We start from the raw sequence: 16,182 nt of genomic DNA, 5'->3' as shown, positions 1-16,182 counted from the left end.
GTAGTACGGTGTGAAAGAATATCAAGAATATCTTAAATAGATGGATGGGTTCAAGAGAGGGAGTCTTATTCCTAGTTACAATAGCATAATGTTTTTTGAAGCACATAGCAGCAACATAACTATGTTTTACTATCTAATGCTGTGCAACCTATATTCTAATATACTATTATTCTATTTCTATTCCAAGAAAATACGGAATTGTGAGCCAAAAACTCATTCATCAAAGTGAATCTGAATGACATCAGTGTCATTCAGAATAAGAACCCATGGTATAAACTTATTTAAATATAATATATTACTTTTTTCCCATCATTTTTCTTCCTTAGCTTAATAAATTACCTACCTCTCTGCATTTACTCCACAGTGCTTGCCTAATAGAGGATACACAAGTTTCTTTCTGTTAAGCAGAGAAAAACCTCCTTTCCTCTACGCTGCGTTACATAAAATTCAACATAATCTCTTCAGAGAATGGAAAAATATCAATTTCTGGGAGTTGAGCATGGATATACAGAGGTCAGCAAATAACTACCAGAGTTTTAAAATGCATTCAAAATGCAGATCTCTGACATCAGTTAAAAAAAAAAAAAAAAAAAAGAAAACAACACATCACCTAGATTACCTCACAGCTATTTGCATAAAGGGTCCAGAGGCAGTACAGTATAAGTACGGAGACACAAGCCATCCAAAGAGAACTTAGCAACAGTTCTGTTGGATACTCTGTGTGTCTGTAGCAGAAAAAGGGCAACTTTGAAGCTCAGACGTTGCAAACAGCTTTAAAGGACTAAACAATCTCTTGCAGATGCATCAAGAGAAAATCTGAAACTACAAACCAGGTAATTCACCAAATCATTTCCTTTTTACCTGATTCTAACTAACTTTCCTTCTAAAGATTGCTCTGAGCCAAACAGCCTGTATGATATTCTTAGGGCTGTTATCCAAGGACTTAATCAGAAGTGATAGAAACCTACCAATAAAAGAGGTAATAAACTCATACTTTATTTTAAAAATTTGTAGAAGTTCATAAAATTGTGCATTCCTTTTATGCCTGAAGATATAATTAAGCTAAATGACTGCTATATTACTATTAAAGATGTATTCCATTCTACTGAAGGAACTCTGCTTACTGGAAAATAAATCCATGATAAGTGCGTTAGGAATTCCAGAGCTAGCTAGAAGAAACAGAATAACACTTGTTATCTGGGCAAGAGGTAATGGAGGATATTATTATTATTATTATTAGTAGTAGTAGTAGTAGTAGTAGTAGTACTGTTGTTGTTGTTGTTATTGTTATGTCTCTGAAAAAATATGAGGTGCTTTCCCAATGCAAGAAATCTCCCTGACCAATGGAACTTAGCTATCTTATTATATTGTCAAATACACAGACACGTGGCTACTTTAAATGTATAGAAATAGACATTAAAAAAATAATGGACTATTAAAGTTGGGCTTTAACTAAAGTTGGAATAAAAGTGGTGCAAAACCCAGTATTATTTTAAAATTAACTCTTAGCAAAGGGAATTTCCTGGTGGAGTTTGTTAGTGCAGGTATATGTGTGCATGCTTCATGTGGGGTAACAGTTAACAGAGTTCAAGAGGGAAATGACTTTTGCCTCTTGGCAGAAGGCAAAGCAAAATCACTGGCTTTCAGAACTATTTGTGCATCAGGAAGTTAGGTGTTTAAAATGTTGATATTTATTCTGCCAGAAAAGTGAACAAGTGCCTGGTTTTAATTATGAGGGACTTAGAGATTCTTTGAAGAATATAAAATAAACTGAGAGGTGAGTAACAAAAATGAGGAAGGACCCTCGTAAGAGACTTCAATCCCTAAAGCAGTGCCATTTCTCTTTCAGTGTCTGGAAATACTGCTATTATTGCTAGGTTTGTTTGCTCCATCCTCCTCCCCTGTTGTTCTCTCTCCCGTGGAAGTTGCAGGAACCCCCATCCCACGATGCCATCTATCCAGCTGCCACGGCTACTCCTCTGCCTGACCTTATGTGGTGTTTGCCTCAATGGGGGGCAGCCCCTTCCAGAGGGAAGAGAGACCATGAGAAGAAGTCCCCTGGATGACATCCTGCAGAGATCTGAAAGCCTCATTCTTCAGTCCGTCCTCAAAAAAGCTGAAAAGGGAGAAGAGATGAATAAAGGTATATATAACACTGGGGACATCCATGTGGTCATCTTGGCACAGTACCTGGCTGAGATCATTAGATCCAATGTATAGTTCCCAGGTTCTAATGTATATATTTATTACTCTAACTAAGGGGAGGGGAAGGATAGGAGGTCTGCTGCAATACACTGACACAGAGTTCTCAAAAGGCGCTTTCTTTAAGATCTGCCGCTTAGGCAATGCTGTACCATCACTGAGCAGCTGCTGCATAATAAGAAGGTAGAAGCCTGTCACAGAAAACTTGCCTGTCTGGCAAGTACTTCCCTAGAGAAGCTCTAAGATGACATGTGGAGAGCATTCCCCAGTTGTGGACCCTGTACCTAATGTTAAACTGGAGGTAGGAGTGCTGCCATTCACCTACTACTTCAACGCACTGGTTTCTACACCCCAAAAGAGGTGGGCTTTGCCATGGCTGGGAATGCAGAGGCGGCTCAAGCGTCTGCTACCTCCTAGCTTGCAGATGCTCTGCTCTCACTAGTCACAGCAGTGGAAGTAAACCAGATTCAGTGATTGCAAGCAGCAGCACGTAACTGCCTGCCATCAACAGGGAGCACAGAGTCCTTTCAGAGTGGAAAGAGGAGCTCGCCCAAAGTGCCCACAGAAAGAGTCTTCCTTCCTCTTCACATGAATGCTGAGAGTTGGTCATGTCGATCCAAGACCTGAAATACTAAAAAGAGCTTAAGAATGAGTAATAGATACTAGTAGAGTTATGACTGATAGCGGAAATACTGAGTTGGCTTTCAGATGTCCACGTACCTGCTTCTACTTGTGTGTCAACCCTATCCTTTCCCTGTCTCTTGCTGATTTCCAGCTCTTCCCCATACCCAGCTTCTGCAGCTGACTTTTTCCAGCTGCTCAGAATCTTTTATTCACCTCCCTTTACCTGAATCTGATACCATTATCTGATACATAATCAACACATTAGGCTTTGTCATTGCATGTCTTCCCATTTGGCTGCAGCTACTTCCAAATGTATCAATCCATCCTTACTAAAAATGTCCTCAGAACTGTTTTGACAGATACCATCAAGAGTGATTAAATTCAAGACCAGTTAACTGTGCAATTAAATGGGCATAATGAGCAACGGATTATGATCCTGCACCATAGAACTCCACAAATTCGTGTTTCAGCTTCTTTAGTGAGGCTTATAGGGGCTCATTAACATTATTCTTTTCATTGGACAGAATCAAATGCTCCTCTGCCAGAATGGCTTTCCAAAAGACAACACCCTGGGAAAAAGTACCTAAGTGACCTGGAGAAGAGACAACACCCTGGAAAAAGAAATGTCGAGAAAGACACATCTTATGGAGACATTCAAAAGAGGCAGCATCCAGGGAAGAGAGAGATAGAAGATGACCTTGACAGCTCTCTGGAGCTGAGAAAGCGACAGCATCCTGGCAGAAGGTCATTGTTGGATCAGTTCGCTGACATCCCCAGTACACAGCTAACCTACTTGAATGAGTTATCCAAAAGACAGCATCCAGGCAGAAGGTATCTGATGTACAAGCACCAGCATCTTCGCAAAAGAGGCTGGAATGATGAGGTAGACCTAAATGACCAATATGGTAAGAAACGCCAGCAACCTGGAAAAACGCACTGGAATTCCAACAGCCCAGATGATGTAGGCCCCTGCAACTTTCAGGAGTCCTTTGCCTGTAACAAAGGCAGCTTACTGCTGAATTCAGTAGAAAAAGTTAGCAAAGGCAGGGTAGAAAATAAACGTCAGCACCCAGGAAAGAGGTCAGCATGGGAGAGTGAAACAGAGGAATGAGAAAATAATTGTGTATCATTTGCATTTGGTGACATAAACCACCAGATCACTAAAAAAATCTGTTTACTACCTTTTGGCTTCCTGCTGCTGACCTCTGCACCTATCTTTCAGTGTGTTATTGTTCCTGTTTAAGTTAATGACTTTGTCACACACATAAAGTAAAGAAACTAAAAGACCCAGTTGAATGGGACAGGCAAGTACTCAGAGTCTTCAACTCCCCCACTTTAGGAAGTTAAATATGCTCACTTCCTTGTGGGCCCAAACCCCAGAATAATCCCACTATGTGTGTCCAATTCTCTGTTCCCAAACAGGCTCTTAAATATCTGTTCTGATGCTACTAAAGTGGAATAATTATATGGTTTCCTCTTACGTCACTGAAATCAGTAAATAGAGAGGGAGAAAAAAGAACAACATATATAAATTATTTCAAGCTTAAATTGAATAGGTTTTCAATTCTAAATGATACATTAATGAGAACTAAACCCTTGCGCACTACAATCTGTACAGACAGTAAGCACTAAACAGAGATAGGGACTGTTCCAGCTGAACAGATTAGGTGACTGACTTCATAGTTCGACTTGGAACTGGCATATGAAAACCCTTTTCGTCTAAGAGGCTGCAGAGTGCAAAGGGTTAATGCATCCTAGAGCATCTCAACTGCAAGTTGTGAACCTGACTGCATACACCCCATACTAGAACTCCCACCCTGATGTGTCCACGTTTCAGTCATGCTACTTGCAATCATGCCTTCTCCTCAGACAGTTAAAAATGAAACAAGCAGACATCCTTTTCTTTCAATATGGATTTCTGATTTCTCCTTTCTCAAAGGAATGCTTTTACTTTCCATGGTCAGACTCCCAAAAGTGTTTATTTGATATGAATGATTCAATAAACATCAATAGTCAACTCTGGGTGTCCTTATTGGTTGTGCAAACATACTGTAATAGACTGAAAAACATAAAACTAGCCCTAGCTAAATAAAAACAAATAAATTAACATCAAAGGGTATTTTTCTAGGCACAATCTTCTTGCATGCTGGTGGTCAGCACATATTTATATGTAAAGCTGTTTTGCTACTGAAGTGGAATGATGATTTGCATATAGATAGATTCCCTTTTTAAATCTTCTACCTGTATGACACACAAAATCATGCATCTGGGCTAAACCCATAGCAACCTTGTCACCTAGTTCACAGGGAACTTTACTAGAAGTTTGATTTCCTGTTGACAGGTCTAAACAATAGAGTTACAGATTTTTGCAATTAATGCACAGTTATTGAGTGCATTGAGTTATTTGTATCACTTCTTGTATATTCAAAGAGGTTACAGCATGTCAACATTTCGTTAGAAAGTTATTTTTTTCTAAACAAATGAGTATATTTTCCACTGACATTCATCCTTCTCAATACCATCAAGACACATTAAGTGCCTTGAATGTTCCTTTTAGATATGATTGTTTCCCCACTCAGTACCTCAGAGCACTTCCTCAGTTATAGAAGTTACTTTTGTCATATGGTTTAGTTACCCTGAAGAAGAATAATTAATCATCTCAGTGAGCTTCACACTGAAGTTAGATGCTTCCAAGTTGATCAACACTTAACACGGTCTATCAAACAACTTCTAACTTTGAACATAATATGCTGTTTAATATACGTGACAACTGGCAGGCCTCTTCTGTTGACAAGGGTTTTCCAATTAACAAGTGCTGAAGAAATCCTCAGAGGAGGTAGCGGGAACATTCCATTCACTTCAAATTCCTTCACCACACTTTCTGTATATGATGCCTCTTAAAGTGTTCAGTTTTCATTTCATAAGGAGAAAAAAAGATTTCTCTAAAGAATACTATTTCATATACCATTTCTGGCAATGAATGAATCCTTCTTAAACCTCAGGGAAAACTACTACACAAGACTACAACCACGTGCTATAAAATGTCCAAAATAAGTGAGAAACAGGAAAGAAAAAACTACCAAGTGGGTAAACACGGGCAACAACAAAAATGCATCACAGTTCCTGCAAGACAGGGATGCTGCTGTGGCTGTTACAAGAAAACCAAGGTGAGGAAGGGAGAGACGCATGAAACCCCAAGGTCAAAGTTTTTAATGTGCAGCTACAAGCAGTTGGTTCATGCTTTTAGGTTACTGCATATAAAATCTACCATTCTGGGTAAATCTCAGATGCACTTTATTATCAATAAATCCATCACATTAAAAATGCAAGTGTGCTCTCCTCTCACTGTGGCCAGTGAAAAGCAAGCACAACTCATTGTATGTAAGTTTAATTTTTCCATATTCTGTATTTTAAGTTCTGAGTGCTTCAGTATTTTCAGAGATGCCAAGTTCTGCCATGGGCTAGTCATCTGTTTAAAAGCAAGGCTCTCACAACTATAATTTTTAAAGGAGTTATTTCCATTGAGTTTGAGTTGTTTTGTTTTGTTGGGGTTTTCTTTTTTGGTTTTTGTTCTTTTTTTTTTAAAGCCAAAAGCTGTCAGCACTTTACAGTAAATCAGATTTATCACATCATTATTACCATGCCTGCATTTTTTAAAATTTGCCTCAGTTTGGAGCTGCTGAACATGCACTTGCCTGGCCAGGAGAGGCACAGTTTAAGCAGATACTGGGATAGCTCTGACCCATTTCAATTACTTTAAAAAAAGCCTTTGTTACTCCAGCAAAAGGTCTCTGGAAAACGGCAGAAAAACTCACAGCGATTCCTGGACAGGGGTGGGACACATGTGAAAGATCCCCGTCCAAGTTGTGTAGGCCAGTAGCCAGTTTAAAGGACAAGACACAGATTTCCATACAGAGAAGCACATATATGGGTCCTGATGCTGGCCTGACATGTCCATGAACAGAAGACAGAATAATTTGGAGACTGAAATGTGAGCCAAAAGTCCTGAACTTCCTTCAAGGACCTGGGTTTGAAAATCCTAGAAACTGAAAGAGGATGACCCTGGAAACAGAAATGAATACAGGACAACTTTCTGCATCATATTTCCCATGTAAGTAACAGTCAAAAGAGCCAGCAAATCTGCTACTGAGGCACCATAAAAATGCAATCATCATTGCCAAGTAGCCAGGAAAGTAACAGTCCTGACAGAAATCCCAAGAGGATGAAGTAGGATGCTCTTACTTTCCACAGATACTCGTCTAACTGTGGTTCTCTTTAATCCTGGGGTTCCTGCACCTGTGTGATTATTTTGATTATGCTAAACATGGCTTATGGAGATACATTATCTCTGAAAAGACTTGGAGATAGCTCTATAAGTGCAACCTAGAAAAGAATAAAATTAATCACCAAATTCAAATTTTGCAAGTAGGCTAGAACTTGTACCTAGTGGTGATCTGATAACCTTATTTAATCCCATGCATTTTTGTTTCAACATAAGACCATTTACAAAAAGGGAACAAAAATCCTGGTTTTCTTCATTTTATACGAATGGAGAATATTATTCAGTCATTCTATTACTTGCATAAGAGACTGTCTCAAGAAAAGGAAAGAGACGGTTTTATTGGAGAAAAAAATTACATATTTTAAGAGTTCGCCTACATTTTTTAAGTAAGTCAAAACAATATTTTAATCTTGCCAACAAAATTTGTCCAGATTTTTGTTTTGATTGAAAGTACATTTTCTCTCATTATCTGCATGAAAATTTCACCTCTCAATTAATTTATTCCTGTCTTCTGCAGTGTTGCAGACATACCACCATTCAAGTACAACATTCTGCTACAGACATCATTCTCAGAGGATTGCCTGCCATTTGTGATTTGACAGTTTTGCGACTATGAAACACACATAAGCACAGGTTCTGAAGTTAAGTATCTGTCAGATTTACCTACACCCTAAAAAATATTTGGCTAAGGGTCTAACCAGAAAAGAAGCAGCTTCTATACTACAATGCTCTGCTGCTTTGAATAGCAAATATAGTGCAATCTCTTAGCAACATAAACTACACAGATATATGCTACTTAGCGTAAGGTAAGAATTTCTTAATTGCACATCTCTTGTCATCTTATTTTTATTGTATACCTTCCCCTCACTGTCATCTTTTATTAGAATTTAACATCCATGCAAACATCTAGACATTACTAGCTTTGCTCAGACACATAAATGTACTTGCTCATTTTGATAATTGCAGAACAGGGTCTTTAATTTGCAAAGTTCCTTGATGAAGTGTGCTATCTGTAAGAGACTTTGTGGCTCTTCAGGAATGGTAACAAATCAATAGCAGACTTGGTCCAAAGGTCATGGACTTCAGCGGAAAAAAATCTCCCTTGTCCTCTGCAGAATATGGATTAGGTCCACAGAGCAAAAGCTGTGTACTGGTCCTAATGTAGCACCACAGTCATGCAAAATCTTATTTCCAGCTTTAATTGAGACTAAAGCTACCATGCACAGATGAGTTCTTTGTTTACTCTACTGCAGCTTTTACATTTCTGGCATGTTACCGGTTATTGAGACATAAGGGAGTTTGATTCCTAAAGAGCAACTTTTGCAAGTGTCTTCAAAATGAGCTTTGTTTTCAATGGGAGGGGAAAGTTGATGTGAACAAGCTGTATAATTAACATTTCCTGCAACTATTCTCAACTCCTCTCACCATTACTGTTCTATGCCCCCTCCCACACACCTATCAGCCTTGACCTCTTTGCTAATCCATTGTAATTAGCATGGGCTGAGTGTTTCCAAGGGACATATGGCCCAAACAAACCCCTTTACTACTACTTTTAATGACTCATTAGTCGGGGAAAGTTTGAAAGCAACATCATCACCATAGCTGAAGTAGAGTCACTGCTTGCCTGGTAACTCACTCAGTTAACATTAAACAGCCAGCTGCAATTTTAAAGCATCAGTCAGGACATTGCTATGAATAAAACCTATGGTCAAAAGCAGTCAAGTGGAGAAGCACTGCATAAGGGATGAGCCTGGGTGAGGAGTAGGCTGTATAGAGGCATGACACAAAAGATGCAGACGGGGAAATCCTTCTGCTTTTAGGAAATGGATATGTGGGCTATCTGCATCAGAGTGCAGAAGTCCCACTGCCCTTCCCAACAAGAACAGCATGAACTCCCCACTCCTACATGTTAATGAGGAAGGATTCAGGTTGAACAGAGAGACCTCTGATAAAAACAGATAGGGAAGTTCCTTGAGAAAAATGAGTTATCTACCTGCCTCGAGATTACTTTTAGACCTGTGTGAAGACATTTGTGGTTTGTTTTCCTTGATGAAACCACCGCAGTTTAAAAGTCCTAAGAGGGAACCAAGACAAGGGCATTTATCAGTTTTCTGCCAATTCTCTTTGTCTGCTTACATGAGATGAAGGAGCACAGGCTGAAGGAGAGTAAAGCAGAACCAAAACCTTATTAGATCACAAATTGCATTGGTATGCTGGAGCATGATATTGATTCCTAACAGAGATGGGGCATGTCAGATACTAATATAATGGAATGATCAAACTTTGGTTTGAACTGACAGCCAGTGATCCAGACAAGAAAGCAGCATCTTACAGACACACTGGCCCAGGATGGGCTGAGGGACTGAAGGAAGACCTTAGTTGTTTACTCAGCTAACATACACTGCACCTCATGTTCAACATGAATTGGAAAGAGGGAAAACCTGGACTTAATAAATCATGCAAATACTCCTGCAAAATGGGATGGAGGTAAACCAGGATCCAAATTGTCGTATCAAACGAAGTTAGCTCATTGCCGCCTTCTCTCTATAATGGATATCCTAACTGAATGCAATTGAATATGACACAACATAGACACTTTAATAGATGACTATGTTCCCTGGTATAGGGAAAATGTGAGATTATGACTGGGAAAACTAGGGAAAGTGACTTGCTTTGAAGAGGTTGCCTGAAATGTGATTGCTGTTTTAAACTAATTTTCACAGAGAAGCATGTTTCTAACATAAGTTCCCTCTTGATTCTGAAACTGGTACTGATGTGTGAGGTGCCTGAAGAAGCTATTGTAAAAAGAGAAAAGGAAGAGGAGGAAGAGGAGAGAGAAAAGTCAAGACAAATGAAAAATATAGTAAGATTTTATGACAGGTTCTCTGAGACAAAGCAGTCAAGACAAAAAAGCAACCTCTTTGAACAAGCAGCTGTTTTTGAAGAAGACAGCAACAACAGCCCTGCAAAAAATCACAAATCATTCCCTGTCAAATACCCAGTGTTGAGGGTATTCTGCTTATTGATTTTAGACATTCTGCTTTCAAGATGGGAATTGGTTGCTGGACAAATTTGTAGGGAAAATAGAAGACGAGAGACTACAGGAGGCAGCACCCAAATATGGGGGTGCTTGAAATCTGAAATGAGTTGTGAACATAATCTAGACATTGTGGTATATGGATCCTACAGTTAAAACATTAAATAAGATGTAAACACAAAGGAATTCTGAATCTTTCTTCTCTCCTGTTTATAATTCACCCACTCTATGTAAAAGTGGTGCCATTCCATGGCACTCAGGACCAATATGCCAGATTCTTCAGCAGTGTTAAGGGACCACACAAATTTGTGTAGATGACTGGCCTGCTAATACTGAAGCAGTTAATAGGCAAATCAGATAAACAGGGCTCAACAAGTGGCCAGCTGCAGCTCTTACAAGTCATCATGCTGTCAGTTTTGATTGATGAGTCTGCAAACATAGAAAAAATCATGGGTGTGGCATGGAAATATAGCTTCTATCCTCTCTAAACAGACTAATTAAACAAATTTGTTTTGTACCAAAGTGTTCACTACAAAGAACTTGAGTATAATGAATATATGAGTTTTGTTAAGAGGAACAACAATATGCAAAATTTTTAGTTCTCTGGACAAAACGAAAAATACAGAAAATGTTGGTTTAGATGCACCTAAACAAACAAACAAGTTTTCTCAGATACATTAAAATCAAAGATCATGTTATGTTGTAGGAAGAATTTTGTGCTACCCATTTCAATGTCAGGAGATATAAAATTATTTTTTTTAATTTATCATTAAATTATAAAATTGAATTTAGGCCAATTTTAAACACAGCATCAATTTAAATTAACTAGCTGTTTCGTTTAGGGAATACTTAGGAAGAATGTTCTGATTTTCCAAAGAACATTCTAATTTTCTACTCTGCTTCCACCCCAAAGTCTATATTGAACTCAACACTGTTAATTTTCAGATATTTTAATCTTTTTTTTTAGTTAGTAAGCCATATTTGTGCAAAAATGTTCCACTGCATTCCTTGAGAAGTAGACAGGCATAATCAAGAATTACTTCTAGTCTACATTTACCTCTCCTGTGCTGGGATCAGATTCCATTATTTAACAGTCCAAATGGCACTGAAGATAGTATAAGAGTCGAAGAGTAGATGTGAGCCTAACTGGAATACATTTCTGACAGGACTGTGCCATGGCTACAGGGCTGCCTGTGTCCCTCTTCTCACTTCGCAACAGGTCCTAAAATTCAGTGTTAAAGTTATTACAATAGCTCACAAACATATTTTACAACTAACTTAGTGTTTGCAAAGAACTTTGCGTACGGCATCCATTACATAATGGATGTGGGGTTTTGCAGGGTGAATTTTTATATTCCAGTGGCAGAACGGGGCAGTACGTGCCTTTCTGCTTCTTGAGCAAGTGTTTGGAACGCATTCCCTTCCTGCGCGGTTGGCTCTTTTGCATTGATTCACAATGGTAAGCCATTACTGATTCAAATTCAGTCCCCAACAGTGTCTGTAGCATTTCAGTAAGGTTTAATTTGTCCCCAAATACCTCTCTTACTCCAACTAGCTGGATGAAGACAAATTAATTTTTGAGGAATGTAAACTGGATTGCTTTAGACTAACCTGGATTTTTTTCATTTTGTGAACACTCTCTGTGTGGGAAAGTGTGATGAGCCTGACTAAATGACAAGCAGCCAAAGTCTATTCACATTTACACCAGCACAAAGCTAGATTATGCTGCACTTCTGTAAAGGGACATGGGGCCCTCAAGGACACAGGAGCCCAAATTTCCCTTTGGGCATGGATACTATTCAACACATCACTACATCTGGCATGCTAACTTTGTATTATTCCCTCTATAATTCTCTCTGACAGACTCCCATCATAAAGATCAAATCATATTAAACAGGTGCAATCTGTTAATGGAGAATAAGTTCCTCAGGAAGTGCTAAAGGCCATTTATATTCAGAAACATGCAAACAAATGGCATTTTTCTTTCAAAATGTTGAATGAATTTTCTCTTTTCAAGAGTGATTGACAAAATGTAGTGTTTTATCAATAATTCAAAAAGATTAATTTGGCGAGATGCGTTATCATAGTCTGTGGTCAAATGTAGAGCATGCAAAAGAGCACAATTAACTAACTAAAGATTCAGTGAAATATTTGATTTCTAGTGCACATTGGGATGTGCATGTTATAATCCTCATCACAACTCGCTGTAGGCAGTCCTCACTGTATTGTTTGTGTCCCAAAGATAGGCTATGACTTCAATCATCATATTTACCATTTCAATAAGCCTTTAAGAATTTCCTTTTGAAAATGAGCAGTTACTGAAGCTGTAGGGAAAGGCAGGTTTAAGGAAAGAGCTTGCTGTTCAGTACAGTCTCGCCTTTCCTTACACCTGATTCTGACCGCTTCTGAATGACAGGAGAGGACCGAGCTGCCTGGGTCATCAGGGCCTCACAGCTCAACAGACAGGTCTATCCTGCCTCCTGCAGGAGAAGAATCTTTAAAACAGAAGGCTAAGCAGCCCCATGTGCCGTGAAGTCCACTGCAACAGCCCCCAGCAGGTCTTCGGTCCCTCTCAGGCGGGCTTGGTGTGCCACCTAGTGACAGGCACGTCTTCCATTCCCCAGCTACCCTTTTTCTTGTCCCTTCTCTATACCCACTGAATGAAAAAAACACGCACATGAAACAGGAACACGAAAACTGAAATGCCTACAGACACGCCCCTACAAGCCCTGCATCTACTCTTGTCTTTTTCACATATTCCCACCGTTGCCCTTCTCATACTGACTACTCTCCCATCCAAGCACAGATCTTGCATCTTGCAGCTCTTTCAGAGATGCTTGCATTGATGGAGCATTCTAACGTTGTTTCACTGGCCTCAACAGAGGTCTGGACAAAAGAGCAAGCTAACAACAAAGGGAGAGGTAGTTGTTTCCTCCTTAGCTTTCCCAAGGCACAAGCACAGCTCAGTCCTAGGAAACTGCCCAGCTTCAACAAATCCAGGGGAAGAAGGATGACACCACAGCAGATGAATCCCCAAAAGCACTGAGCCTCTGTCTGGTTCCTACTCTCTTCCTCCGAGGACAGGAGCACAAAGGAGAAAAACAGTACCCTGTATTGCTCAGGTTTGGTCCCCTCAAGCATTACACTATAAACCCCTCCTTCATGTCCCCACTTCCTACCCTACTTCCACTTCCTAGTGGAACTGCCCACTTCCTCCTACCCCATACAAAGCCCTGAGATTAGTACACAGGTGCCTCACCAGGGATGGGGATCAATTAAACCCTGGATTTTCCAGTCTGTTTTGCAAAGACATATTGCCTTGTGGACAAGCTAGTGCAATTCTTAGCTTCCCATCTGAAAGATGCAGCAGATACGTGGGGTAATACAGGGATATGTCTGCATAAGTGAGCACCGTAAGACATACACAAGTGGAAAAAATGGAGACTGAGGGCCAAACTCACAGTTGGTGAATCAAAGGGAAATACAATAGGCTTTACAAACTGTTCCCTTAGAGCTTGCCTGCAGTGCCTGCCTTTGACTTTTTTCAGAACTGTAAAAGACAACTCACATAGTAAAGAATTAAAGACAACTTCAAAACTGTGAGCATAATCCACACCCTTAATGCTTTCCTTGAAAGAACTGTCTGCCTGCCCCAAAGAAATTACTCTGGTAAGGTTATTATTATTACAAAGGTAATAATTTGAGTTTTCCAGCACTAAGCAGATGCACTTACTATTAGAAGCATACTTGAATGCCCAAAAATATGCTAGCTGTATTAGAGAAGCAAGCAAATACTGTAATTCGTGCATTCCACAGTTTTAATCTCAGGATTTGCCAAGATAAGGAATGCTCTCCAAATTAATACGAATCTGGGAAAGAAGAAATTCAAAGTGCTGTAGCTATCCCAAATTTATTCCCTCTCTGTTTCTTTCTGTAACATGGGTGCTTGAATGTGATGCTCACAGGAAGAGTAAGAGTCTATACAGGACTAACATAGAATAACTTTTATGCCACAACGACTGTTCCAGGCTCTTCACTGTTCAGACAAGGCTTAAAGTCTTGGACCTGAAACGGATGCAGATAACCATTTCCTACTGAGAAAGATCACAGAAGACTAACCTTGCTTGGATTCAAGACTCTGATACTTCTGTAGGAAAAGGTGCCGCCTTAGGGTGTGAACACAGAAAATAGGCATCAGGGGAAAAAAGAGGGGAGTAAAGGATGACAGTAATAAGAAAGGTTGTTTATTAATTGAAGCCCCAATTCCAAATATAGGCCTATGCAATGAGAATACCAAGGTGCTTTGACGAGATGAGCATGCTAGAAGGCTTTGCCAGCTCAGGACCAAGTATATTCAGCACATCTTGGCAGGCCTGTTCCATGTATGGTTAAATCACAGAATCACAGAACTACAGAATCATTAAGGTTGGAAAAGACCTTTAAGATCATCAAGTCCAACCATCAACCCAAAACCACCATACCCACTAAACCATGTCCTGAAGTGCCACATCTACACGGTTTTTGAACACTTCCAGAGATGGTGACTCCACCACCTCCCTGGGCAGCCTGTTCCAATGCTTGACCACTCTCTCCGTAAAGAAGTTTTTCCTAATATCTAATCTAAACCTCCCCTGGCGCAACTTGAGGCCATTTCCTCTCGTCCTGTCACTGGTTACTTGGGAGAAGAGACCAACACCCACATTGCCACAACCCCCTTTCAGGTAGTTGTAGAGAGCGATGAGGGCTCCCCTCAGCCTCCTCTTCTCCAGCTCATCAGACTTGTGCTCCAGACCCCTCCCCAGCTCCGTTGCCCTTCTCTGGACACACTCCAGCACCTCAACATTCTTCTTGTAGTGAGGGGCCCAACACTGAACACAGTATTCGAGGTGTGGCCTCACCAGTGCCGAGTACAGGGGTACAATCACTTCCCCACTCCTGCTGGCCACACTATTTCTGATACAGGCCACAATGCTGTTGGCCTTCTTGGCCACCTGGGCACACTGCCGACTTGTATTCAGCCGGCTGTCAACCAGCACCCCCAGGTCCTTTTCCGCCAGGCAGCTCTCCAGCCACTCCTCCCCAAGCCTGTAGCATTGCATGGGGTTGTTGTGAACCAAGTGCAGGACCAGGCACTTGGCCTTATTAAACCTTGTACAGTTGATCTCAGCCCACTGATCCAGCCTGTCCAGATCCCTCTGCAGAGCCCTCCTACCCTCCAGAAGATCAACACTCCCACCCAACTTGGTATTGTCTGCAAACTTACTGAGGGAGCAGGATCCTCTCATCCAGGTCATCAACAAAGATATTGAACAAGACTGGCCCCAGAACTGAGCCCTGGGGAACACAGCTTGTGACTGGCTGCCAACTGAATTTAATGCCATTCACCATGACTCTTTGAGCTCAGCCATCCAGCCAGTTCTTTACCCAGCAAAGAGTACACCTGTCTAAGCCACAAGCCACCAGTTTCTCTAGGAGAATGCTGTGGGAGACACTGTCAAAGGCTTTACTAAAGTCCAGGTAGACAACATCCACAGCCTTTCCCTCATCCACTAGGTGGGTCACCTGGAAAGCACTATGAAAAGATGAAAAGATGGTTACTTCTATTTTTTCCTTGTCATTCTTTAAGTGCCTTCCTTTACATACACTGCTAGTTTAATTTCTAGTCCCTATAGGCTGAGGACTTTTCAAGTTTTAAAATGAAACTGGTAGCACTTAAAAATATTTTCAGGTTTTTAAGACCTTGGGGTTAATACAGTCCCTTAACTTACTAAATAAAGAAAAAAAAAGTAACAATCATACCTTCTAAAAAATGCTTAACAGCTTATAATTTACCTGAGTGCATTGTGAGACTACCTGACTAGGGCAGCTTTTACAGCATGATGAGATCTCTTACCAGTTTTTAACATCAAAGAGAAATTGCATCTGTATTTTGCATGCTCAATAGGAAGGTGACTGTAACTGGGGTTCTACATTATTTCCACAGCTGCCTGTTTCGCTATTCATAACTGAATCAAGAATGCATAGTTTTGAAAACTGG

General features: G+C 40.3%; 1 protein-coding gene across 1 annotated transcript; it reads left to right on the top strand.

The window, feature by feature from the left end:
• Nucleotides 1-1,947: 1,947 nt before the first annotated feature.
• On the top strand, nt 1,948-3,937 carry TRH (thyrotropin releasing hormone; the record flags this gene model as incomplete). The annotated part of the gene is made up of 2 exons (XM_082004806.1): nt 1,948-2,143; nt 3,351-3,937. The coding sequence occupies 2 exons, from the start codon at nt 1,948-1,950 to the stop codon at nt 3,935-3,937; spliced, it is 783 nt and encodes a 260-aa protein (XP_081860932.1).
• Between the last annotated feature and the right edge of the window lie 12,245 nt (nt 3,938-16,182).

This window comes from Phaethon aethereus, assembly GCF_964289735.1.
Source record: "Phaethon aethereus genome assembly, chromosome: 11".
Taxonomy (NCBI): Eukaryota; Metazoa; Chordata; class Aves; order Phaethontiformes; family Phaethontidae; genus Phaethon; species Phaethon aethereus.
Note: the sequence above shows the minus strand (reverse complement) of the source record. Positions and strands in the feature narration are given on the sequence as shown.